This window comes from Aptenodytes patagonicus, chromosome 14, assembly GCF_965638725.1.
Source record: "Aptenodytes patagonicus chromosome 14, bAptPat1.pri.cur, whole genome shotgun sequence".
Classification (NCBI taxonomy): Eukaryota; Metazoa; Chordata; class Aves; order Sphenisciformes; family Spheniscidae; genus Aptenodytes; species Aptenodytes patagonicus.
The window spans coordinates 946,205-970,981 of NC_134962.1; the positions used below are offsets into that span (position 1 = coordinate 946,205).

At 60.2% G+C, this 24,777-nt stretch overlaps 1 protein-coding gene across 1 annotated transcript; it reads right to left on the reverse strand.

Moving 5' to 3' along the window:
- Positions 1-522: 522 nt before the first annotated feature.
- DNMT3B (DNA methyltransferase 3 beta) lies at positions 523-20,786 on the reverse strand. The gene is made up of 19 exons (XM_076352123.1): positions 20,513-20,786; positions 16,289-16,433; positions 15,450-15,559; positions 14,033-14,185; positions 13,384-13,575; positions 11,640-11,798; positions 10,772-10,879; positions 9,572-9,713; positions 9,050-9,178; positions 8,540-8,584; positions 8,080-8,159; positions 7,667-7,779; positions 7,089-7,272; positions 6,755-6,839; positions 6,092-6,237; positions 5,845-5,935; positions 5,438-5,586; positions 4,722-4,807; positions 523-1,876 (listed from the first exon to the last, which is right to left on the reverse strand). Exons 1-19 carry the CDS (start codon positions 20,615-20,617, stop codon positions 1,735-1,737), a joined length of 2,364 nt encoding a protein of 787 aa, XP_076208238.1. The 5' UTR covers positions 20,618-20,786; the 3' UTR covers positions 523-1,734.
- Between the last annotated feature and the right edge of the window lie 3,991 nt (positions 20,787-24,777).

Genomic DNA, 24,777 nt, shown 5'->3' on the forward strand with positions numbered 1-24,777 from the left:
AGGACTCCGCCAGACTCAAGCGACAGTTTGTAGTGAACAGCAGAGGTAGGGGAGGAGAGAGGGACCGAGGGGGGAACGTCACGAGTTGTTTCAGTGCATTGAAATGTGCATTGGAGTTAAGAGTCCCCGGGAGGCGCCTGCCGGGACAGCAGCCCTGCAGCTATGGAAAACCTGGGGGAGACGGAGGGGCTCTGCTGCGCCCCCCCCGGACGCTGCCCATAGGAACAGCGCCCAGGACTTCACAGACAGCGAGATAATCACTCCGGTGAAGTTAGGGAGTGGAGGAGGGCAATCAAAAGCGAGCACGGCGGCGGCTGCAGGAGCTCCCGGTTTGGGGGTACGGCCCCGGGAGCCCCCCAGGGCGCTGTCGGGCCAGGGCTGGGCACGTAACAAGCACCAGCAGCATCCCACCTCTGTGCACAAAGTCACGCACAGGGAGATGGGGGCGCAGGGAAGGAGAGGTACAGCCCCTGCCTGCGGACCCCCAGGACCTGCCTTGTGCCCGGTGCCCCAGTGGCAGTGCCTGCAGCGGGGGGACGTGCACAGCCGCCGGCCGCAGCAGCTTTCCCACCTCGCTGCCGCCGCAGGGTCAGCTCCCCCTGCCCACGGAGCAGGATCACCGCGGGGTGAGGCCAGTGCTGCGCTCCTGGACCCTACAGCCCCGCAGCCCTGCTGGGGTCGGGTGGGGTTTTCCCTGCAAGGAACGCCCTGCACCACAGCTAACCCACTGCCAATACTGCTCGGGTTCGTGACATTGTACACGACATTTTAGGGGGCTGCATTTTGAAGACGACATTGACCACTACACTATCCTTCCTGCCGATGCACCACATTCATTTGGGAAACGAATGCTCAGAGAACATTTTCCTTTATGGACACTGGAGCCCAAATCCTCCGTGCTCCGATTACTGTGTAAGCTTTCAAACCACTCAGCAGGATTTTAAAATGTAAGGAAAAGTTTTAGATGCTTTAAAAAGGAAGTAGTGAATATTTGTAAACTACAGCCAAACATATAAAACAATATTTCTTTAGTTCTAGCTAGAAAAGTAATTCTATCACCTCACAGTTCAGTTTCAGCTACATTCAGGTCTAGGAATCTCCACATTCTTACGTAATGCATTAAAGCAGCAATAGACATTAAACAACAAAATTAAAGTTTATCAAAAAAGTCTTAAAAATAAAAAATAAAAAAGATTTGGTTTCTGTATCTTGCATGTTCAGTGTATGTAACCTGACCAGGGTCCCTTACACCTGCTGCTGCAGTTTGGGGATTTTTGGCAGTTGCTTCAAGAGAGGTTTTGTTTGTTTAGGAAAAGCAATAATTCGCTATAGTTCAAGTTTGTCTGCAGCACGCCGGCAGCTGCCTCCACACTTACTGCTGAGCAAGTTGTGACTTTCCAGCTCTAGGCTAAAACGGAATATTTAATGCTCTGGAGGAGACTTCTCATCTCATCAGTTATGCATAGAGCTTCCTGCGCTGGGTAATTAAAGCTCTTTTGTCCATCATTTTCTACATATCACTGCCGTTAGTCCCTTTAAAGAAAAGTTACCCTGCCAGGTTCTTTGGTTAAAGACATTTCCTCAGCTCTCCCTGCGGGGCCAGGCTGCCTTCCCGCAGCATGTGGCCGGGGAGGGATGGTGCCATAGCAGAGTCCGGCGGCTGTGCCCGTCCCTCTCCCGCCACGGCAGCGGAGCTGTGCATCTTTACCAGAGAGACGAGGGACGCTCGGCTTGCTATTCACAGGCAAAGTAATCCTTGAGCGGGGAAAAGAGGTGCCGGATGACGGGGACACTCCACGATCTCCCCAGCAGCTTCTGGCGAGCCCCACGGCCGATGTTGGAGACGTCTGTGTAGTGGAGGGGGAAGCCAAAGATCCTGCGGAGCAGAGGCAGAAGCAGGGGGGGTGAGGCTTGGTGGCCGCCCCGCTCCCCCCAGCACCCACCGGCCACGGCCAGGACGCAGCGTCCCTCTGCCCTATCCCCACATCCAGTCTGCGGCTCCCTCAAGCCCCAGCCTTGTTTTACAGTCTCGCTCAGCAGAAGTTTCTCACTGCTAGCACCCAGTGCTCCCCGCTAGCTCTCCGATTTTCTTGCCCCATGCAGCAGAAAACACATACCGCTTTCCACTCGAAGCCCTGAGAGCATTCAGCAAAGGCAAGGCAGTTGTCCCTGCTCTGCCCAGAGCCAGCGGCAGACTCCCCCCAGGGCAGCAGCAGGCAACGGCAGAGGAGAGGCCACATCTCCCACCGCCCTGCTCCTGCGGATACAGGTAGCCTGACGAATCATCCCGTGCGTATCTGTGCAAGCTTATCTGCCCCATACGATTTAACCTGCTTGTGGACAGGGACCAAGTGCCCAGAGCCAGCTGTGGACTCGGGATGCGACCCGTCTGGCAGAGTCAAGCCAGGAATGAAGGAGCCCCGTGCTGCACCTGCTGGCCCGCAGAAATCTATATGGGGCAAGTATGTGCATGTGCCTCCCGCCCCGGACGTGCCTGCGGGCAGAGAACGGCGAGCTGCCCCGGCGGTTCACAGCACCAATGCATTTACAGACACTGAGGGCAGCCAAAATTAACCACTAGCAATGCTAAAATTTTCTATTACAGCTCTGGAGTCCACTAAGCTGCTAAGTTGCACTGATATACGCTGTACCGAAACACTAGTGTCCCTGGGTGAGCCGAAAGATGGACAAGAGATGTTGATGTACACCCTGATAAGTTGACAGGACAGCAGCAGCCCTGGGCAATCACCATCATCTCAGGTTTTGAGTCTTTCTGAAATTAAGAGACAATTTCTCATAGCGAGGACGCAGTACGGGACTCTTGTCTTACCAAAGTGCCCTGACGTGTAGCCTGTCAGGTGAAACACAGCAAGTGTGCCGTGCTTTCCTGAAGTATACAGTGATGTGTTCATCCCACCGATGGCCTCTCCTACAGCCACCACAGCTCTCCTACCGAAACACCAGTCACCTCCGCAGATTGCCTGCCTCAAAGGCTGGAGCAGAAGTGTCAAATACCGGAGCGTCGCTGCTCCAGGCAGTTGTCAGAGGGAGCAGAAGCGCTTGCCGTCCCGTGAGCTGCAGCAGGGTCCCAGCCCACCGCCACCTCCACCAGCACACCCAGCAGCCGATGCCCCTGGGAACACACCCCAGCAGAGCTCAGATTTCCCAGTTAAAGGGAGATGCTGGCAGGGATTAAGACCCCGGCATGCTGGCTCCATTTTAAAATTGGATTAGGAAAATAAAAGAAAAAGCAAAACAGAAGAGCCACCAATAAGCTCTCAGCCGGGAATCAGCACTAGCACTGAATACCGGGGAGTAAAAAGCAAACACTAAGTATCTAAAGACAATAGAAAATTCCTCCTCCCAGCTCTGCGTGTCAGGTCCTTATGCAGCCTCTCCGACTTGGCCGAGGTCAATAGATCACTCTCCAAGTACCCACCAAGCTGCTAGAGGTCGTTTGCCATAAATTCACAGCTCCTGCTCGCTCCAGCACATGCCAGACCAGAGCAGCTCCTCCCAGGGCAGGCACAGGAGCCCTTTTCCCCAGGGCAGCTCCCCTCCTGAGCTACCCAGAGAGGTAATAAGCTCCAGCAGTCTCCTACGGGAAGGGCACTCTGCTCCCCAGCATGGTCAGAGCCCTGTACAGCCTGAACAGTATCGCCCTCCTCGCTCGTTAGCCCTTCCTAACGGGGCTGGGCAGTGCCAACCCACTTTCCCCAATGCCCTTGGTAGCTTTTCCTGGTAGCGCTTTCGGAGGAGCCCTGTGCTGCTGCCGCCCTGCCTGCCTCTGCTCAGCAAGGCATCTCCGCAAGCATCGCCCCGGGCTATTTCATGGAGATAGCTCTGAGTCACCTCGCTGGGTGCTTCCACGCTGGGTGCTTCTGTCACAATCAGATGAAAGTTCAAGTGCCATTTAAACGGCGTGACACTGACACAGGCTCCGTAATTGCTACTTCACTTTCAAATACCTACATGCCTCTAGCTCAGCTTTAATTAGTTTTAACTCCAACAAATACTAGCAATTTAAATATAAACAAGTAAAAAATATTTAAAACCAGTCTATGTTTAGTGGCTGAGGCTTTGGCTGTGCGAAAACTCCAGTTTTTGTTGCTAGAAGTATTTGGTATGCAGGACTGCTAGTAACTGGATTTTACTCTACTCCTTCTGTTGTGTTTTGCCATGAATTTGGGGTGCTACGAGGTGTGAACAAACTTTGGAGGAGTGAGTCATGCTCTGCCGCAGCAGCCGCCTGCCGTAACGCGAGCTTCCCCGCACCGCTGCACCGGGCTGAGCGGCCCCGGCCAAGGCTGCTGCTCGGGTTCATCTCCGGCAAACCCCTGCACGGCACTGAGCGGGGCACGGGGCTGCCATACAGCACCCCCACATCAGCCTGGGTCTTACACAAAGGCTGGTGCACATGTGCACCCCCAAGCTAGACACACCACGCAGCGTCCTGCGCAAGCCCTATCACTCTTCCCTCCACAGGCCTCAGGTCCGGGGGCAGAGGACGCTGCCGCACTTTTCCTACAGTCTCATCGTTGCTCATTAACAAGCACATTATCATGTGCACATCACCGCAGGGAAAGTGCACCGTATGGGAGCTGCAGCTCTTCGGCTCCCAGGAGCTGGGCTTAGGGCCAAGGAGGAAAGAACCACCACACAAGCACCACGAAACAAAACAAAACTACAGGGAGAGATTCAAAACAACAGCAAACGATTACCTGTTCATCCCCGGAAGGTTGCCCCAGAAATAGCGTGCTCGGTGGGCAGCCGATATCTTGATAGCATCAATCATAACCGGGTTACACTGCAGGCCACGAGAGAAGGAAAAATAAAAGTTAGAGGGGGTGTGGGCTCAGCCCTCTCTTGCACAGGAAGCCCTTCTCCACTGCGCTGCAGGGACTTAAAAGTCTTCAGCAAATCCTCCTAAGGATGTAGCCCCAACAAACCTTTGTTCCACACCAGAGCACAGTCCAGTCGGCCACGTGGGCTCCCACACCATAGCCATGGCCAGCAGCTAATGAAAATCACAGCATGCTTCAGTGCCGATTTCTCTGGGCCAGGATCAGGACCATCAGCCTCCGATGGGGCTTTTACACACGCGGGCTCCTGCTGACCCACAGCCCATCTTGGCTACCAGAGTTAAAATCCCCTTCCAATCCCTGACCTCCCTCTCCCTAGAAATAACAGGCATTGCAAGGCTGGCAAACACCTTCCCCTAGAGAACTACTGCTTGGGGTTAACCTGCTGAAAGCCAGAGGGGATCCAGAGCCAAGACTAAAAAGTTGATTCCTGGCGCGTGCATCAGGCAGGGGGTTTTCCAGTGTCGGGGCCATATGAAACCACAGCCAAACCCTCGCAGCCTCAGCACACCTTGCACAGCCCAGCAAGTGTCTCCTGCTCCAATGCCTTTCCCGAAGCCGGCAGCAATCCCTACCTCCAGAAACCGAGAAATGTCCCTCTTGTCATTGACCCTCATGGCCACCATGTTCTCGAACATCCAGAAGAAGGGGCGCTCCTCTCCTGCCTTGGGACGGGCGTAGTTGAGCAGGTGGTAAAACTCGAAGAACAGCCTCCCGGTTCCTTCTACAAGGGAGAAAGATGGGAATGTTGGGACCAGCTGCGGCACGGGGGCACGGGTCCAGGGGGCCTGGCTGCCCTCCCCACCGCGACTGGCATGGAGACAGCCTGTGCTTTGCAGGTGCCACTCCATGGTTTGCAGCTCAGAGGAGAGCCACCACCAACGCAGACTGGGGCTGAACCACTTCCCTGGACTTTAAGGTGGCTCCGCACCCCAGGAACACCCCAGGGGTACCCAGCCCTGCAGAAGCAAAGCAGCCTTACCATACAGCCCCTTCCTGGCCGGATTGACAAGGGAGAGGTCGTTACAGGGGCTTCCACCGATCACCAGGTCAAAGGGACCCCACTCCTCGATCTAGAGCGAACAGACAGACCCAGTTAGGAACAGCCACGTAAGCAGGTCTCTCCTCGCCGGCAGGGCAGGTGGCAAGCCCGTCCCAGGGCTGGTGGGGTGAGACCCATGTGGCCATGGTGCCACGTTCCCCAGCCCTCCCGCAGAAGTGGTGCTCACGTTTCTCTTGGTTATGTTCCTGACATCGTGCACGTAGGTGATGTTGCCCTCGTGCCGCATGGTGCCCACAGCAATGGGGTCTTCGCAGATCTCTGAGGCGATGTACTTCTCCACTTGGATGCCCAAGTCCTTCAGCACCAGGTACCCTGCCAAGGGACAGAGGTCTGAGGTTGCACTGCTCTCTTTAGTCTCCCAGTCTCCTTTGTCAGCACAGAAGCTCGATGTGGCCACTCTTGCATGTCCTAGGTGGGTGCAGTCACACAGGACTTCTGGATGAGCAAACTATTTTTTCGACCCATTCCTCCAGGCAGGTTTGTTCCCAGAAAGCAGAACTCTAGAGCTGAGTGAACTGAGTCAAACCAGTTGCCCTCAGGCACTTCTTCACCAGAGGCCAGGTTACCAGCACTCCGACAGCTCTTGCTTCTCAGTGAAACCAGCCACCCGAGACGGCACTCGGCGCAGCAGGAACCTCTGCGAGCAAAATTCACATACCCTCCCTCCATCCCTCCCTCCTCCACAGCCCTGTCCAGCAGGAAGGGGAGCCCCTGCCCTCATCCCCTTCTCCCCACCAAGCTTTCAGAGACAGGTTTGAGGCCATGAAACTATTCATCCCTGACATCCAGTGCTGCAAGCCGCCAGGACAGTGCTCTTCCAGTGCCTCACCTGTTGCTATGCCATCAAATAAAGAGAGCACTCGAATAGGTCTCCTCTTCGCTAGTGGGACCATTGGGTAGATTTTGGGTGCAGCCTGCAATGAAAGGACAGCAATGAAGCCCCAGCAGTGCTGTGATGCTCTCTGAGGCCAAACCTTGGCTCTACAGGCATCGCCTCTACCTTTGGGGGAGCATCTGCAGGGCCAAGAACCCAGCACCCTTGGAGAGCATGGATGAGCAAGACCGAGGCAGAGGGATGAGGAATTTTGAGCTGTTCGCCCTGCCCTCTGTGGCCCTCTCCCCCAAAGCCCAACGCGCTGGGCTCGCCTGCCTGCAGCCCTTACGTATTCCTGTCCCTTGTCGCTGGTGAAGAAGTCCTGCAGGCGGGTGTTCCAGTCCTGCCGGCGCTGCAGCACCCCGTAGCTCCTCTGGGGCTGGCACATGTAGCAGTTCCAGGGCTCCTGCTCTTTTGCCCTGGCCGACGTCCCTCGCCCCACCAGCACCTCCAGACACTCCACGCAGAAGCACCTGCCCAAACCACAACGCCTCATGCCCATCACCTCCAGAAACCCCTCTGGGTCACCCCAGCCTTTCCTGGAGTCTCCCCAGCCATGCACCAGAGCCCCCAGCCCATTTTGTAGAATGTTTTTCCATGCATTCTCCTGGTTTTTAAGGCTGCTAAACACAAGCTGGTGACCCGGGAGCGGGTAAAGCTCCTACCATCCTCCCCAGCGCTTATTCCGGTGCATAGTGGCTCAGCAGGGACAGGTAGGCTGGGCTGGGCTGGGCTGGGCTGGGCTGTGTGGCAGCCAGCTGGGCACCAGCACAGCACCCTGCCCAGGCTCACACACGACCCTGCTTCCCTGCGGCTCCCCAGGAGCTCTGCTGCAAGCCCAACCAGAGGAGCAGAGACGGGGCCCACCTGCAGCAGCTGGCATTGCTGCAGAGCAGCAGCTCCTTGCCTTCACAGCAGACGGTGCAGTAGGACTGGTAGCCATCTTCATCGTACATGTAGAAGAGCTCCAGGAATCTATCCTAGCAAAAGGACAGCCGGGAGGAGAGAAGGACAGAGGATCAGGATCCGTGCTCAGAGGGTGAAGAGAGAACACAGCTTTGCTCCGTCCCTGGTGCACGCCAAGAGCTCAGAGATGCACATCCTCTGTGCTTCAAGCAGAGAGAACATGCCAAGGGACAGCCCCGTGATGGATACAGCATGGCCAGGATCTGGCACAGTCACCCCTCCTGTCCCAACAGTGCTGGCTGCAGCGGGGCTGGACTCTGCACCCCATCCTCCAGCCCCAGGCTCCTGCTCAGCCCCGGCACGGCAGCACTTACCCTGCACGTCTGGCAGAGGCCCCCCTCGAACAGCGGGTGGAAGGTGGCTGGGTTTCTCCTCCCGCAGGACAAACAGCTGTCTGTGTGACAGAGAGAGCTCTGCTCACCCCGGGGTAGGGAGCACCATGCAGGAATGCAGACCCCATGCCTCCGCACCACCGCGAGCTGCAGAGGCTGGAGCCTCTCGTCTGAACCAGTGCAGGTCCAGATGCAGCTGGGAACAGCATGGCCAGGATCATGTTCCTGTTCCCCCCCCCGGTAACAGGCCCCGTGGGGAGGATCTGCACAGCAGTCTGCTCCCCTCAACACAAAGGAAGGCCCAGCAATCTGCAATCACAGCGCTTTCCCCCTTTCTACATGGTGCTGTTAAAAAGGGACCCACGATCTTTGCCTAGTGCTGCCTGCAAGCACCTGCATCAGCCCCACACCTTTTCCCAAGAGAGATAGGGCGATCGATTACCTTCGAGACTCCCACTGTTGTTCGTAACTTCGGAAACCATTTGCTCTTTATAAAATTAAAAATAAAAAAAAGAGATTCATCATTCCTTATGTAACAAACTTTAAACACACTCTACTTACAGATGCCTTACTTCTTGCATTAAAACTGCTACAGCTTTGCTGAGCGTTGCACAGAGAAGGCAGGCCATGGGCATATTAAAAATTTTGGTGCAAAACCCATGTCCTTTCACTACTGGAGATGTTAGAGCTAGAGCTCAAAGTAGCAACACACAGATCATTTCCAAGCTGAGCAATTAACGGAGTCCAGCTTGTGGTGCCATGTCTTGCAGTTGGGTTTGCTGGTGTCTTATAAGGCACAAGTGAGCATCACGAGACCACAAAAGCTTTTGCCTTTGGAAACCAAGCTCATGGCCCCCAGGAAGAGCCGAGCCCTTTCCCAGAGAAGTTTCCTGGTGCTTTTCAGGATGCACGGCCCAGGCCATGACACTCCCCAGCTCTTGCTGCTGGTTACCTCGGGTCTGATCCTCTTCCACTCGCTGCTCCTTGCTGTTGTTGCAGAGGTTGGTCTTCAGCCTCTTGGTGGGGGGGCACTGCTCGAGGGACAGCACCTCCTCCGTCCCGTTCCTCAGCGCACCATTCTCTGCAAAGGGAAAGGCAGCTCCCTGGGGACGAGCCTCCAGCCCCAGGAGCTCCCCAGGGCACCGGGGGACATCTCCTGCCAAGCCCTGCCAGGTCCCACCTCAGCCAAAAGCAGACCCTTCCTGACCACCCGGACTCCCCACGCACGGCTCGAGGCTCAGCCAGGTCACTGACTTCCAGGAGCAATGGCTTTGAGGGTGCTTTACTCTGGCTTTTTGCAACGCTGCTGTGGGGGACCCCAGTGAGGAGCGAGGAGCCCCAGGGCTACCTCAGGACCGGGCCAGCATGGCCGCGGCAGAGGGCGAGCAGGCTCAGCCGGGGCCGACCGCAGTGGCTGGGCACCAGCGGCTGCTGCCCACGCCAGCCCCATGCCCAGTTCATGCCACCACCTCACCTGAGGCTTTGGGCGGTCGCAGCCCCTTGAAGCCCAAGGGTTTGAAGCCGGTAAGCGCCCAGTCGATCATGGGCTTCAGCTGCTCCTCCAGGGACTCTCCAGGGGTGGCTGCAAACGTCTTCCCTGACCGGCTCCGGGCAACCTGCCGAGAGAGGAGGGATGGCGTGGGCCAGGGTGACCAGGGCTGGTCCCTGGCCGGGGAGCAGCCCGGCTGCAGCATGCATGGCCCACATGCCTGCCAGGGCCACGGTCCCAGGCCCCCTCCCCACCACACACACGTGTGCAGGGCTCAGCGTCCCCGGCACAGTGGCAGCTGCCAGATTCCTGCGCTGGGTGTGCCCTCAGCCGTGCTCCTGTGCCTCCCCTCCCTGCAATGAGCCCATCTGTCCTCCACCAGCCCCAATCTAGCTGGGAGCAGGGACAGCCCAGCCCCAGCTCTTGCCCAGACTCTGCTCCCTGGCAAGCAACAGGAAGCAAAGAAAAGGCAGAAGAGGTGCCTGTGGGTTTGCAGCACCATAACCTGGAACATGATGCATCCCCTGGATGGGGATCAGACCCACAGAGTGCTCAGTGCCAGCCCCGACTGCAAAGGGCATCTGGCACCAGCCCAGGACACCTCCTGCCAGCGTGACACTGCCTTGCAACCGCAATGCTGCCACGCATCAGAGCACCCGGAGGGAGTCGGGCCCCAGGGGTTTCTGGAGCAGCAGCAGTTACTCCTGAATCCCCCAGGATAAGCAGAGTTTGTCCCCATGGCTGCACTTGGAAATACTCCCAGCACAGAAAGTGTTTTCCTACAGACATCTGTCCACATCGCCCCAGCAGATGGGGGAAATGATTAATTCTGGACTGTGGCAGGAGCTCCCTCACTGATCGCTCTCAAGGTGATTCGCAGGCATTATCCAGAACCACCCGCAGATGCAAAGCAGAGCAATGTGCAGGGGCAGAGCCGGGAAGCCCCGGCCCCAACCACCTCCCCACACATTGCCCGAGCTCTGCAGGCGCCTGGGCTGAGCAGACACCCAGCTTCCCATCTGGGGCATCTCTTCCTGCCCCAGCGAAGCGTTTCCTTCACTGGCTCAGCTGCATCAGCCACCCCGAGCACAGCCCATCTCTCCCTGCATCCCACCGCCCCCCACAGAGCACGGCCGCTTCACTTGGAACCTTATCCATCCAACCCCAGCTCTGCTCCACGGTTACCTCCAGGGCATGGTATATCGCTCGTCGGTAGGAGACCAGCTTATTAAATGTGGAAGAGTTGAAATGCTGCCGAAAGGCCATCAGTCCCACCAGCTTGTCTGCAGAAACCTGGGAGAGAGCGACAAAAGCTTACCAGCAGGCATGGGCATACCCCACTTCAGCCATCTCCCCCACGGCACCGTGCCCCCCACGCTGCAGACCCAGCCCTGCAGCACAGCGGTTCCCAGCACGGCTCTCACGCCGCAGCCGAGGGCGCTGGGCCGCAGCCGTGCCGCACTGCCGGGGCTTTGTCTGTACTGTGCAGCCACGCGAGGAAGCCCAGCGTCAGCTTTGCAGAGGGCGACAAGCGGCAGAAGGAGGAGGGCAGAGGCGGCGACATCACACTTGCAACTAGGACGGGTGTTTTGCACCCTCTGCTGGCACCGCACCTCTGCCGGCACAGCCAGCATGGCACGAGCACCCAGCACAGTGCTTCTCTCCCTCCTGCCTGCAGCCCAGGGGAGGCGCGGGATGGCAGAGGGGTGATGGGGCTCCAGGAGGGCATCCCTCACCAGGCAGGGAGCAACAGGGGCAGCCCTAGAGACCAGGGCTTGGACAAAACCCTGCGAAGGGGCCACGCAGACGTCCCCGTTGCTGGATCCTGCCACCAACCTACGGTGGCCAGTCATTAGTTATAGACACTAGAGCCACGACAGCATGCCAGAGCCCAACTATGCTGAACACCCGGGTCCCTGCCTGGGGAGGCTGCAGCTGGGCACACACCCCCCAGAGGCAGCCCCAGGAATGGGAGAGATGGCAGAAACGTGCAGGGGAGGGGATTTCAGCCTGGGTGAAGCCGGGTGCAGGCAGGGGCAGGCAGCAGGCTTACCTCGGAGAACTTCCCGTCTCCGAACCACTGCACCCACCGCATGCCTGAGACAGCCTGGCGCTTGGCCGTGGCTCTGTAGGAGACAACGATTGCAGGCCACCAGGAGAAACCTTTGATCTTTCCCCAGACAAGCTCCCCAATTCCAAATTCCTTCCCATCCTGAAAGCAAAAAAGGACAACACAGATCAGCCAGAAGCACAAACTCTACGTTTTATCCGAGCATCCGCACAGGAGAGCCCTGGAGCGTGGGGGAACGGCCACGGAGCACCCTGCAGAGCTGCTCCGCCACGTGTGTCACTCGCTGGAGCGAAGTCACATGCGTGGACCTCTGCGCAATGACCTACAAAAGCTGCACTCCCCTCCCTCAAAAAAATGGCAGAACACATCCCTGGCAGTGCTGGCTCCCAGCCCTGCACCACGCAGGAGCTTGGCGGGAAGGTCTGCGTGTTGCCAGCCCCACACCAAGCCCGTCGCCTGGCACGCACAGCGCAGTGCGTGCTCCGTCCTGCACAGCCCTCCTGGCACCGGCACGCCATGCATGCCCACTCCTGCCTGCCCTCCCAGGGTCTGTGCAAACACCGGGAAGCTTTTTCCTGCCCTCACACAAAAACCAGCAGCGAGAAAGCTCCGGCTGTCACAGGGCTTGCAGCAGCCCCGGTGATGGGAATGGGCAAGGCAGGCGGGCAGCAGCTCCAGGGAATGCAGACGGACTCTCCTGATCCCCTCGCCCACCACAGCCACGTTTGTCTGGGAGAACTCAGCTCACCACATGCTGCTGCCGAGCCATGAGGCACGGCCCAGGCCGAGGGAAGCATGGCAGGGGATGCTACGTGTCCTGCCTGCTGCAGGGAGGACTTTGCACCGAGGTTGCTCCCTGGGCTCACCGAGCAGACGAGGTTGCTCCTTGGCACAGGGAAGCCCCCTTCACGGGGCTCACAGCTCGGCTCGTCTGGCTGCACCCCAGGGAGAGGGCACCCATGCTCCTCTTGTTCCCACAGGGGAGAGCAGGAAACAGGGCAGAGCAAAAACAGAGAGAAGAAAATGAAGAGCTGGGAATTTTGGTGTGACCATGCCAAGGGCCCCCAACAGGCAGCCTGACGGGGGCCATGCTGGCACAGTGTTGTGTCCAGGGAGGCACCTCGCGCAGGAGCAGTCACCTCCGCCTGCAGAGCCCCCCTTCCCAGCTTTGTTCTGCAATTAGGCACCTAATTATGCAGCAAGATGCAATTGCTCAGTTCCTGCAAGTCTCAGGCCCTGCCCTGACGCCCGCAGGCACTGAATCACGCTCCTCTGCAGCTCCAGCAGCTTCATTCCTCTCCAGCATCCCCCGACAGAAACATTTTCTGCACACGCAACTGCCTGTCTCGGCGAGGCAGGGCACGGCTGCCAGCCCAGCATGTGCTGCGCACGCGTCTCTCGGGGGCCCTTGGAGGCTTTTGTGGCAGAGGTGGTGGCTCGGCAGGGCTGGTCCCCGCACACTGCCCGTCTGCAGCAAGGTGTCCCCAGAGCAGCACCGACCCCACTGCCCTGCCACTGCCCGATGGATGGGGACAGCCCGGCACCGTCGCACCCTGGACACACAGGGAAGGGCAGGCAGGGAAGAGGAGGCAGGAGAAGCAGCAGTGAGGTTTCCAGAGGGTCTCCTTGCCTGCAGGCTTGGGACAAGCCAGGAAGGTTCGTCCTCGCCCTGCACCGTCCCAGGCACAGGATCTCAGTGCAGGAGCAGAGTTTGGCCCCTCCGTACCTGGTACTCCAGCGCCATCCCTGCATCTCTGCTCTCCGGCTCCTCGGCCCCCAGCTCGGCAGAGCCGTTCTGGCCCTCCTGGGAGCTGCTGCCGGAGAGCGTGCTGCTGCTCCGGGATGAGTCCCGGGAGTCCTCCTCCGTCAGGTCGATGGTGGTCACGGGGATGGATGTGGCCAGGCGCCGCTTGGAGCTCTGCGTGGCGGAGGGAGCAGAGCGTGAGTGTGGCAGGAAGGCGGGGAGAGGGGCAGGGAGAGCAGAGACCTGCCCCACGTCACCCCCAGCCCCTCAGCCGGGGACCAGAGAGCAGAGAGCGGAAGCCAGGGACCGCCGCAGCCAGGAACGGAGGGGAGGGCCCAGGACTGGGGTGTCTGAGGGAGAACTGCCCTGCTTTTACTTGCAAGACACATAGAAAACGGTGCACCACTTGCTCTCTTCCCTTTTCCTCTCCCCAGTTCACCCCAGGGTGTTCAAAGCACCCAGTTCATAGCAGGGGCAAGCCACAGCACACACACACCCACTTCACAGGGCAAACTGAGGCACGGAGAGGCTGCAACATGCCTGAAGCCACTTGGCCAAGGCACAGCAGAAGTGCAGGTCTCCAGAGCCCCAGGGGGGCCCAGGGAAGCCCTGGCCCCTCAAAGACCCTCACCCGCAGGGGAGCTGGCAGGTCCCTGAGAGTCTCCACGCTGTTCGTTTCCTTGATCTTCATCTCATGCCGGGTCTGCCCTGCCTGGAAGATGAGGCGGACGGGGGGCTTCTGCCTGAGGCTGCTCTCCCAACCGGCGCTGCCCCGGGGCCGCACCTGCAACCAGAACAGAGAGGTGCTGTGGTACAGACACCTTCCCCACACCAGCAGCATGCGGGGACAGGGACAGCCTGCGCTCCTCGGGGCTGGGCACCAGAGCCCTGGGGACGGGGGCACGAGGAAGGCAAGAGGAGCGCAGATGGCTGCAGGAGGCACCTCAGGCTGAGCCCCTTGGTGCAACCGTGCACTTCACAGCATCTCTGCTGGGCTGCACAGCCGTGCTCAGGAGCACCCATTGCTGTAGCCCCCAGCACCCTGCACTGGGGGCAGCAGCCCACCAGCAGCTGCTTACATCAACTGTTGTTTCCAGCTGTCATGTGCATCCTCGACTATACCCTCCTATACCCTCCCTCCTCGCAGCTACAGCCACGGCGGTGTAACCGATAGCAGCGGTAGCCAGCAGCCGGCAGGACCGGCCACCGGGAGAGCCACGGGCCCTGGCAGAGCAGCCATCCCAGGCACGGCACCCTGCTCACAGACGCGTGGGTGCGCTCACACAGGTGTGGGTGTGCTCCCTCCCACAGCCCGGCCCTGCAGAGGCACCCAGGGCAGCCCTTCCCCTGTGGTTTCAGCAGCCGCAGTTTACAAACAGTCTAACTCGGGCATGTTTCCTGCATCCGGCATAACAGAGTTTCAAAATGAAATGAGACTTAGCAAGTAAAGAGCCCCTGAACCCAACGTAGTGGGAAAGCAGAATTTTCACCCCAGTTAGATTTATGGCTCTTTCTTTTGGAAGCTGCCTCATCACAGGCAGATCTCCAACTTTGGGGTTTTATTTCAAAGTCAAAACAATAAAGCCAGAAGGCAAAAATGGTTCCGGACCCTGGAGGTTTGTCAACCTAGTCAACAAAAGTGGGGGGGGGGGGGTAAAACTGGGATCCAGCCCCAAAGTGTCTAAAAGCAGGCCACCCTGAGAGTGGGAGACACGAGATGCTTCAGTCCATCAATACGGCCAAGACTTTTTAAAGAAAATATCAGCATAATAATTAGACTGCTGCAACACATAGTGGGCATTGCTACATCACACACCACACCCTCCTGCTGCTGCTGACATACTGTAAATCAGGAATTTAAAAATGAAAACAAATACCATGCTTGTAAATGAATATTGCATCTGCCATTGGGCTATTCCTCTGGCACCAAGCATGAGAGCTGCCCCGGAGGGGAACAGGCGAGGGTCCTGGGCACCAGCTGCCCCCCACAGACAGCCCACAAAGCCCCCGGGCAGCAATGTCTTAGAGCAGCCTTGGTGAGCACTTACCTCCTGCGCCCCGGCGAGAGCAAGCGGCCAGGACAGGTCCTCCTTGGAGAGGTCTCCCTTGCTCACCCTCTTGTTGTTCTTCAGGGACGGCAGCCCCAGGCCCCCGGCATCTGCGCAGGGACAAGGCAGAGCAGCCTCAGGCTCCGCGAGCCGTCCTGGCCGTGCCCCCGCACGCCTCCGCCCGCGACTGCTCCGAGCAGCAAGGCATGATTTGAAGAGACCGAAACCTCATCTTGGAGAAATGTGGCCGAGAGTGGAAGACAAGCGGTGTCCCTGAGGCTCCCCATCGCGGTACTGCTGACACCAGCAGTCCCAGATCACCCACCTGCCCCCAAAACTGGAAGGGACTCCAATAGCAAGTGTGGGGACCTTCTTATGTACTTTTTTGTTCCTGAAAGCTCAGAGGCATAAGGAAACCATACGACTGCTATTCAGGGCTTCTCCCAGTTCATTTAAAGCAGGACCACATGAACCCAAGAGGTGGGATTTGGGGACCACAACTGGAGCGTCCTAGGAGCTGTGATGCAGCCCCTCGGGCCGGCAGCACTCCTCAGGTGGGTGGGGGCTCCCCGCCTCCCTTGCTCCCGGGGGGTTAAACCATCAAGGGGCAGAGCCAGCATCCCAGCGTGGCACCCGTTTCCACAACCACTTCTGTCGTCATGGCCTGGATGTGCTGCCGGAAAGCAGAAACCAGTGGAGTCATGGAGGGACCCCGGCCACGGCCGCGATGCTGCAGCCCCCAGCAAGCCCTCGGGATGGCGGCTGGGAGATCCCTGGCCCCGTGCATCCCTGCGCATCCCAGGCATGGCACATCCCGGGCACGGTGCGGCGAGACTCACCTGGAGCGCTGGGCTTCCCATTCGCCTCCAGGACAAGGGTGGGTGTGTCGTTAGCAGGATCGGTGCAGTCCCCGTTGATGAGGATCAGCTCTGCCCTGCAGTCCGCCTCATCCCGGCCATGGCTCTTGTCCTTTTTCATGGTCGCCTGTGGAAGCCAGAGTGGAAAGGAAATTTAGCAGTGCAGAAAGCCACAGGGAAGGCAAAGCGGACAGCGTAAGCTCTTCAAGCCAGCCACAACTTCTTATGCCCTTAGCAGAGGGGTCTGATGGGAGACGCATCTGGAGTGGCACCGGGAGCTAACGGGCACCTGGACAAAACCTCCCCACAAACATGGTGGCCATGTGGTGGCCAGATCCACCAGCTCCAGCGAACGGAGGCCCCAGATGCAAACCGCCTGCCCTTAGGGAAGGACCGGGGCTTTTCTCCAGGACTGCGCTGGCCCGGCCCCGCCATCCATACGCCATGGAGCGCTCCTGGGCTCAGCGCTGCCCAGCCCAGGCTGGCTCTGCCGGAGCGGTCCCAGCTGCGGCTCAAGACCCTGTCCAGAGGGGAGCTGCACTTCCCAGCTACCCTGCAGAAACCAGGGGACATCCCACCCCCCCGGGCACCAGCCTCGCTGTGCTCCAGCTGCCCAGAAAACCCAGCACACCCAGCAGTGGGTGGGCTGTTACAGCGGCAGCGGGACACGGCAGACAGCTCGCCATGGGGGCAAAGTCCTGGTGCCTGCAGTGAGTTAAACTCCCCCAAAGGGAGAAAACTCCTCCTGCCCCCCTCCTGGCCTCTGCTACCCCACCCCAGGGCTAAGAGGCAGGGCAGGGGTCTGTGCCGGCAGCACTCACGCACCACCACCCCCTGCCCCGGGGGCCGGGGGAAGCGAGTGCCAGCGTCCCCCCGCCCCGGGAGCTGCTGCTGCACAGATAAAGCCCAGCCAGGCATCCCCCCGGGAGAGGTGGGGCATGCCTCGCCTGCGCCCAGATGCCTCTGCCTTCCCTTGGGTGCCCTCCCTGGATCCTGTTTTTGGAAGTGGAAGCTCCCAGGCTCTCCCAGAGGCACTCGGGACTACGCTAACGAAGCTGCCTCATTGCTGGGCTATGAATCTGTGCTGCAACTTGCCTCTTTGCCAGCACAGTCATTTCAGGAGCACGTAACTCAGCTCAACAAGCGAAGGAGCAAGCAGGGCTTTACCCACCTAAGGCCCTGTTAGGAAGCAAAAGCACCCCCCCCCGCCCAACCCCAAAGAGACCCCGGGCTCCAGCCCCGCCGCCCCCTCCCCGGTGCTCTCGCTCAGCATTGCCTCCAACTGCTTCCCTAACAATTGAGATTTCTGCTTTGAGATCATCTGTCAGCACCTCTGACAAACAAAGACCAGTCGGGGTTTGATGTTTCAGATGCCAAGGGCAGCGTTAAAACCCTGGTAACATCCAAACACAAAGAAAAACAGGTGTCCGGCACCCACCACCACAGGCAGAGCCCCCGGGTGCACGTCCTGCCTCCCCCCACAGACACATCTCCTCAACAAAGGGATGAGAAGGAGAGGAATGGCACCAGAGGGAGTCTAAAGCTGCGTAAACCCCTACAGCTGTGTGCAGAAATCCCACTGCTGCAGCACATCTGCTCCCAGACCCGGCGAACAATTCCTGGGAGCTGCCCAGACTCGCTGGGCTGCCCCTGGCTGCCCCCGGCCCAGGCGGCCAGTCCCGCATGCCGGCCCCGCAAACACCGGCCCTGGATGCTCTCGGATGCAGTGACACGTCCCAGTGCAGCACAGCCGGGTCAGCTCCTCCAGGGTCTGCTGCCCCTCCCCAGCCTGCGATGCTGCAGAACGGCAGTGACCATAGCCGGCAGTGATACTGCCACAAAAAACAGCAAATTTAAAAAAAAATAGCGAATCTCACTCAGGAATCCATACAGCGAGGTGTGAGAGGATACGCTGCTCTCTTAGCACGAGGGTGACCCAGAGGAGAGGCTGGGGACAGGGAGATGGGGCAGCGTGAGGCTGTTAATATCCAGGGAGGACAGGAGCAGGCACAGCCACCTCCCAGCCCTGCAAAACATCTGCACTCTCAAAACCCCACCAGGACCCTTCAGAGGACCTTTGCATTCGGTCCTTTGTCAGGAGCCTGTTTGGCAGCCTCAGACGGGAGCCTGAGCCCAGGAGGTTCAAACTTGCACCTCAAAATGGCTTTTCCTTTCTCAGCCCCGGGAGCTGCCCAGTGCTCAGCACGGCCAGCCCGCAGCAGGCGATCGGGCGAGCATGTCCCTGCCAGCCCTGCGCTGGGGAAGGGACACAGCAGCCGAGTCTCTCATCTCACCCCACGGGAAGGGCAGCCCTGCCAGCTGCTCTGGGGGATGTGCAGCCAGGACTGAGCACCCGATGTGCCAAGCTCAGCTTTGCTGAGAGCTCAGGGAACTCCGACATCGTCTTTGTTCCAATTATAAAGTGGGAAAAAAGAGTTCACTTTGGAAGCAACCGCTACCTGGAAGAGCTGAAGACCCCCACGCCAGGGCTCTGCCAGTCCGCGGGACCCGGCTGCAGGCACCGGTGTAAGCACAGCCATTTCAGCTCACCGGGTTCAGGCAGGGCCTGCAGTGTACGTGCAGGAGCAAGCAGTGCATACGCAGGAGCATACGCACTGCTTGCTTGCTCCGTGCACTTCATCAACTGCACCACCCGAGATCACTCGAGGACATCCCGTCACCATCCTCTGATACGCAAGCGGGAAAGGGAACATCACACCACGACCCAAACTGCAAAGCTAGTTAAACTCTTGCTTTCCCACAAACCTACACCGAGGCAGCGGGATTGCAGTACCCATCCCTTCTCCTATTGCTGCTGCCTTTTGCACCAAGCAATAAAGCCGCACGCTCAAGACTGTCCTGCCTGCTGAAGGGGGCCATCCGGCCCGCTGCCCCATCAACTGCCGAGGATCTCCCGCAGGAGCCACCATCCTCGCAAGCCTCACCACCTCCTGCTCAGGAGGCAGGCTCAGCCCTTTGTCCTCGCCTCCCCTCACAGAAACGCACACCAACATGTGCACACAGGGCATTACGAAAATAATAAGAAACAGAGCACTCCCCTCACATGTTCTGTCTCACGGGAGGAGGAGAAAAACAGCACCGCGGTGTTTGCATTGCTTAACACACTGCAAACATACAGGCATGCATTACAGCCATACGCTTCGCACAAGAATCCATGAAGAATAAAGTAATGCAGAATTCCAGCTCCGATGCTCAACGCTCCCCAAGAGACTGGCACTAGCGGCAGCCCTGACACTGCCTGGTGACCAGGACGTGCCCTGCAGCGATACCCCACCGAGACAATGAACCCGCTGACTCCGGATCCCGCCCTAGTTTTGCAATACCAGTTTCTTTAAGGTTTGCCAAACTGGTTAAAGACCATGCCATGATATTAACTGCTTAGAGAGACTCCCGGTCCCTGCCCAGCCGAGCTCGCCGGCTGCCCCGGAGCGAGCAGAGCAGGCAGAGCGGCTGTGCTCACCTGCGAGGCGTACCGGCAGGGCCGTGCCTCCGGACCCCGCTGCCCCCAGGACCAGGGCTGCTCCCCCAGCCTGGCTCGGCTGGTTTCAGTTTTCCTTCTTGAGAAAACAGAGTGGCCCTTATCAGGTGCGTTTCCCCAGTAGGTGGAGAGATCGCAGGGGAGACAGCCGGACTTTGCCTCCAGACAGGGGCATGCATATCAAAAGGCTGGAGGGGAAGCATTTTACATGATGGCTGGGATGGCAGCCATCACCCAAGCCCTGTTTGAATAACAAAAAGAAATAAAGGACCCCAATGGCCGGGGCTCGCTCCCTCCAGCCTGGCTCCTGCCGAGGGCTCTGGGCTATCTCTGGGCTATGGCGCACACAAATGGCCTTTAACTCTCCCCAAACTGAACATTTCCCCCTAATCCTGGGAAGAAAAGAGTTGCTGGGTTGGCAGTTTAGTAAGAAAGGGAGCCCATTTTGGCAGATATGCTCATTAAGAAGGGCAGGCTCTCCCCTCCCCTGCCCGTTTCCTGTGCCTGGCCCCTCTCCGGCTCTCGCCGCACTCCCGCGCTCCGGCACTTCCCTCCATTTTCCCCCTGTTTCCTCTCCTGCCCCCCCCTGCCCCGCTCCGCTCCCCCGCCGGACCGCAGCAGCCCTTTGCAGCCTCCCCCAGGCTCCAGCACGTCGCCCGCTGCCTTTCAGCAAAGCTCGGTTGAAAGAAAAGAAACAAAAAACAAACCGGCCCCTCCTCTCCCAGTGAAGACCAGGCCTGAGAAGTCTCCTGGGCAGCCACCATCACAGCCAGCCGCTGCTCCAGCCGCTCTAGGCTCTTTACCATGCTCATCTCGGTCACGTCCCGCTGAGATGAGCCACGCTGGCTCTCCCGAGCCCCCTGCCCAGGGACGTGCCCGGCGTGGAGCAGGCTCCTGGGCCGGTGCTGCCTGCGGGCAGGGCTGGGGGCTGCGGGGGCTCCGCCGTCACGCAGGTGGGTCTCACTCAGCGGTAGCAGGTCCTCCGTCCGGAGCGGTTACTGCTTCATCTTTCCCCTGCACAAGAGGACATAAAGCGATGACAATGACACCTCACTGTCCCCATCTCCCCCGGCCTGACCCGTACAGCAGGGCTCAAGCCTCCAGCTCTCCCCACGGCCAGGGACTGGGACACCCTGGCTCATTCCCCCTCATTTCGTTAGAAATCAGGAAACTGGAAACAGAGGCAGAAAAGGCAAGTCCTGCTGCAGGGGCAGCACATTTCAGCCCCCTCGCTCCTTCTCCAGCCCCCTTTTCCGAGGGAGATCGGTGCAGCATCAACGAGAGCCCCAGGACCAGCGCTCGCCCCGGGTGTCCACCCGCTGCTCCCCTCTCCCGGACTCCTGGGACTTGCGCCCCACGTTGGGGCCACTGGAGTTCATTTCTCTTTCTCCGATGCTCTCCCTCCCCTGCCTCTCCCTCCACCGGAGCTTCTCCCCGGGCTCGGGAGGAGGAGGAGGATGCCGGCAGAGCTCCCCCCGGGTCGGTACCTGCTGGCTGGGCCGGGGCCTGGCAGCTGAGCGCACCCCGGCTCCGGCCGCCCCCTCCCCTCCGTCCCCAGCCCCGAGGAGACTTCACGCCCGAGGCGCCCGGCCGGGAGCCGCTTTCCTGCGAACAGAGAAAAAGCAAGATGCACTGACAGATCCCTGACCCAGGAACCGAAAACAAAGGTGTTCGGCCCCGGCAGCGCTGCCGCCGCATCCCGAGCTCCCGGAAGCCCTCCCCGTGCCCCCCTGCCTGGGGGCGGCGCTGCCCGGGGCCCGCCGAGTCGCGGGCAGGGTAGCCCCAGCCCTCCCCAAACCCTCCCCGCCCCGAAGCCGTCACTTGCCGTTTCACCGACGGGAACCCCAGGCTCCGAGGGTCTGCCGTGCTCCCGCCGCGGCCCCGGGCTCTGCCCCCGCCCCGCTTCCCGTGCCCGTCCCGGCATCGCCGGGGGGCAGGGGGTCCCCAGCACCCGGCCCGACCCCGCCGTGACAGCCCCGGGACGCGCCCCCGGGATACGCGGCCGCGGCGCCTCCGCGGGAAACTCCGAAAGTTGCGACGGGAGCCGGAGGGGCGGGCGGGACCGGGAGGGAGCCCCGCCCGGGGCTGCGGGCGCACCGAGCCCCCCCAAACCCGCCCGGGGGCCGAGCGCCGGCAACAAGTGGCGGCGGGGCCCGCCGCCCCCTCCGCCCGCTGCCCCGAGCCCCCGGGGCGGAGCGCCGCGAGTCCCCGGGAACCGGGCGCGGAGCCGCCCGATCGGCCGGGGGCCGGGGCGCTCCCGCAGCGGCAGCCGCCGCCGCGCTCCGGTGCGCCCGGTGCCGCGTCCCCGCCAGCCCCATTGTACCCCGCCGCCGCCGCACACAACAAAGCCGCCCACGAGGATTCGCCGCGGCTCCGGCCCGGGCGGCCCCGGCTCCCCCCGACCCTCCCGGTCCCCCCGGTGCCCGGCCCCGGCCCCGCGCTCACCTGCGCCGCGGCGGGACGCGCCGTCCAGCGGGGCCGCGCCGCCGCTCGCCGCCGCCCGCGCCCCGGCCGGCCCCCCGACAGCCCCGCGCTCCGGTTACATGGCGCTTTAACCCTGCCCGTGCTGGGCAGCCCCTCCTCCTCCGCCGCCGCCGCCGCCCCACGCCCGCCGCGCCGCACGGCGGGGGAGGGGAGGGGAGCGCGGGGTCCGCACCGCAGCCGCCCGGCCCCCCGCGCCGCCGGGGCCGCACCCCCGGGGGCCTCGCATTCCCCCACCGCGGCTCCGCACCCCCGGCGCCCCTGGATCCCCCCACAGCTCCGCATTCCCCCAGTGCCCCGCACCCCCGCGGCCCGGCACCCCCCCCGGGGGCTCCGCATCCTCCAACAGCGGCTCCGCACGCCCGGCGCCCCAGTATCCCCCCACTGCTGCGCATCGCCCGGGACTCCGCATCGCCCGGTGCCCCGCATCCCCTCCCCGGCGCTCAGCGTCCCTCTCCCGGGGCTCCCCCGCCCCCCCGATGTCTCGCATCCTCCCGCGGCTCCCCATCCGCCGGCGCCCGCCGGCGCCCCGGTGTCCCGTCCCGTCCCCCCAGTGCCCGGCATCCCCTCAGGGCTCAGGATCCCCCCGGGGCTCGGCCCTCGGAGCCCCCCCGCAGCTCAGTCCCCGCGGCGGTGGAGCCCCCTCGGGGGAGAAGGGGCACCCCGGGGCCGGGCAGAGCCCTGGCCCCGCCGAGCCGCCCCTCTGCCCACCGGCTTTCCATCAGCACTGTGCCCCTCGCAGCGCGGCGCGGCGTGGGCAGACAAAGCCTCACAGGTTTTACAGTCACTTTTTGTTTGTCCTTTCCCTCTGCCGTACAGAGGCGAGACCCTTGCGAGGGCTGTGCTGGGGACGAGGAAAACAGTCTGCGCCTCTCCTGCCCAGGACAAAGCATCCAGAGTCCACGTGGGGTATAATCTTCTCTGCTCACTTGCTATTACTTCTAGATCCAGCGGAAAACTGTGTAACAGTAAGACGAAGGAATATGATTATCCCGGTGTGACAGAAATAGGCTTTCAAGGCCAGGAGGAAAAATGAGTTAGTTAGCCAAAGTATCCGAAACCCGCGGGAAGCGCCTGGACCAGCCCACAGGCCTGTACAGCAGGTTCCCCCAGCCCACCCCTCCATCCCTGCAAAACACAAGCATGAAAAATGTGGCTGCACGTGCAAAAAAAGCCCTGCAAGTGAACAAGAGAAAGGGCCGAGAAATCTGGTCTGGATAAGCCTTCAGGAACACCGGAGATTACAGTTCAAATAAACACACACCGCATAAAACTAAAGCTAATTTGCAACTTGGTCAAAACCAAGCAAATAGATTTTACTCCTGTTTGTTTTTCCAAATTCGGGAAAGCAAAATGCTTTTGTGGGTTGTGCTCAGGAGAGTTTCTAGGGCACTGTTAGGGTGGAATTAGCCCTTGCTTCAAGCATCCACAGGCTCCTCTCCCTTTCTACGGAAACCTTCCTGCCTCTGTTGGCCCCGCTGACCTGCCATCAATCTCCCGCCCGGCTGAAACGCCCTCTTTCTCTCTCTTCCCCTCAGTTATCATTTAATTCAGGACAGAACGTCTGTGCATACTGCTTGTGAAAAAGGCCTGGTACCAAACAAAGCAGCTCTGGGCAGATTATGAGCTGAACCCTGACCCTTCTCCCAGTCTCTTGCTACACACAACCACGGAGAGATGCTGCAAGTTTATTTCTTAACAGTCAGGAGAGTTTGTATGACATCTCATGGGGAAAAAAAGGTACCTTTAAAGAGGATTTTATATTTAGGCTCCTGCCAGGCATTTCTGGTAGCCTGCGCCAGGCTCTCAGCCATTCCTGCTGAACAAGGGCTGGCAGCTGGCAGCCTCTGCCAGGCAGGTACCAGCGCAACCCCGCCACCGCTCCCCATCAGCCCTGAGGCTCTTCGGCATGGACAAGCGGTGGGACATGGCCCTGGGACAAAGCTCCTCCGCTCCACCACTGCAGCGGCTGCGAGAAGCCGGGAAGCGTGGCCAGGCACAGGCTTACATGAACAGGGAGCAGGGGCTGGGGAGAGGTGGGGGGTCCCTCCCCACCCCTGGGCGCAGGCTGCACATCCTCTGCACACCGTGCCACAGCCACGTTCCCTCCCCGTCACGGAGCGATTCTCCCATTGGCAGCACAGCTGGACTGCCCAACACTTCCGCAAAAAATCATTCCAGCGAGAAGAGCCATTTTCACACCTGGCTGGCCTCCCTCGGCCAGCGTTTCAAATCCATGGAGCCGGTGACCGAGCAGCTGAAAGAGCCGCTCTCTGTCACCATCACAACAGAGTCAGATGGGACTGGCAACATCCATTCCCATCAGAAGTGACTCCTCATCTTCCCCTGTGAATGCCTCCCAGTGACCGTGCCAGCCCTTCCACACATAACTCAGCACTCCCCACCCTGAATCCTCCGACTCACCAAAGGCTGCTCAGCTGTTGCCTCCTCTGCAGTGTCCCCACGTTACGGCACCAGGCCCAGCTCCTCT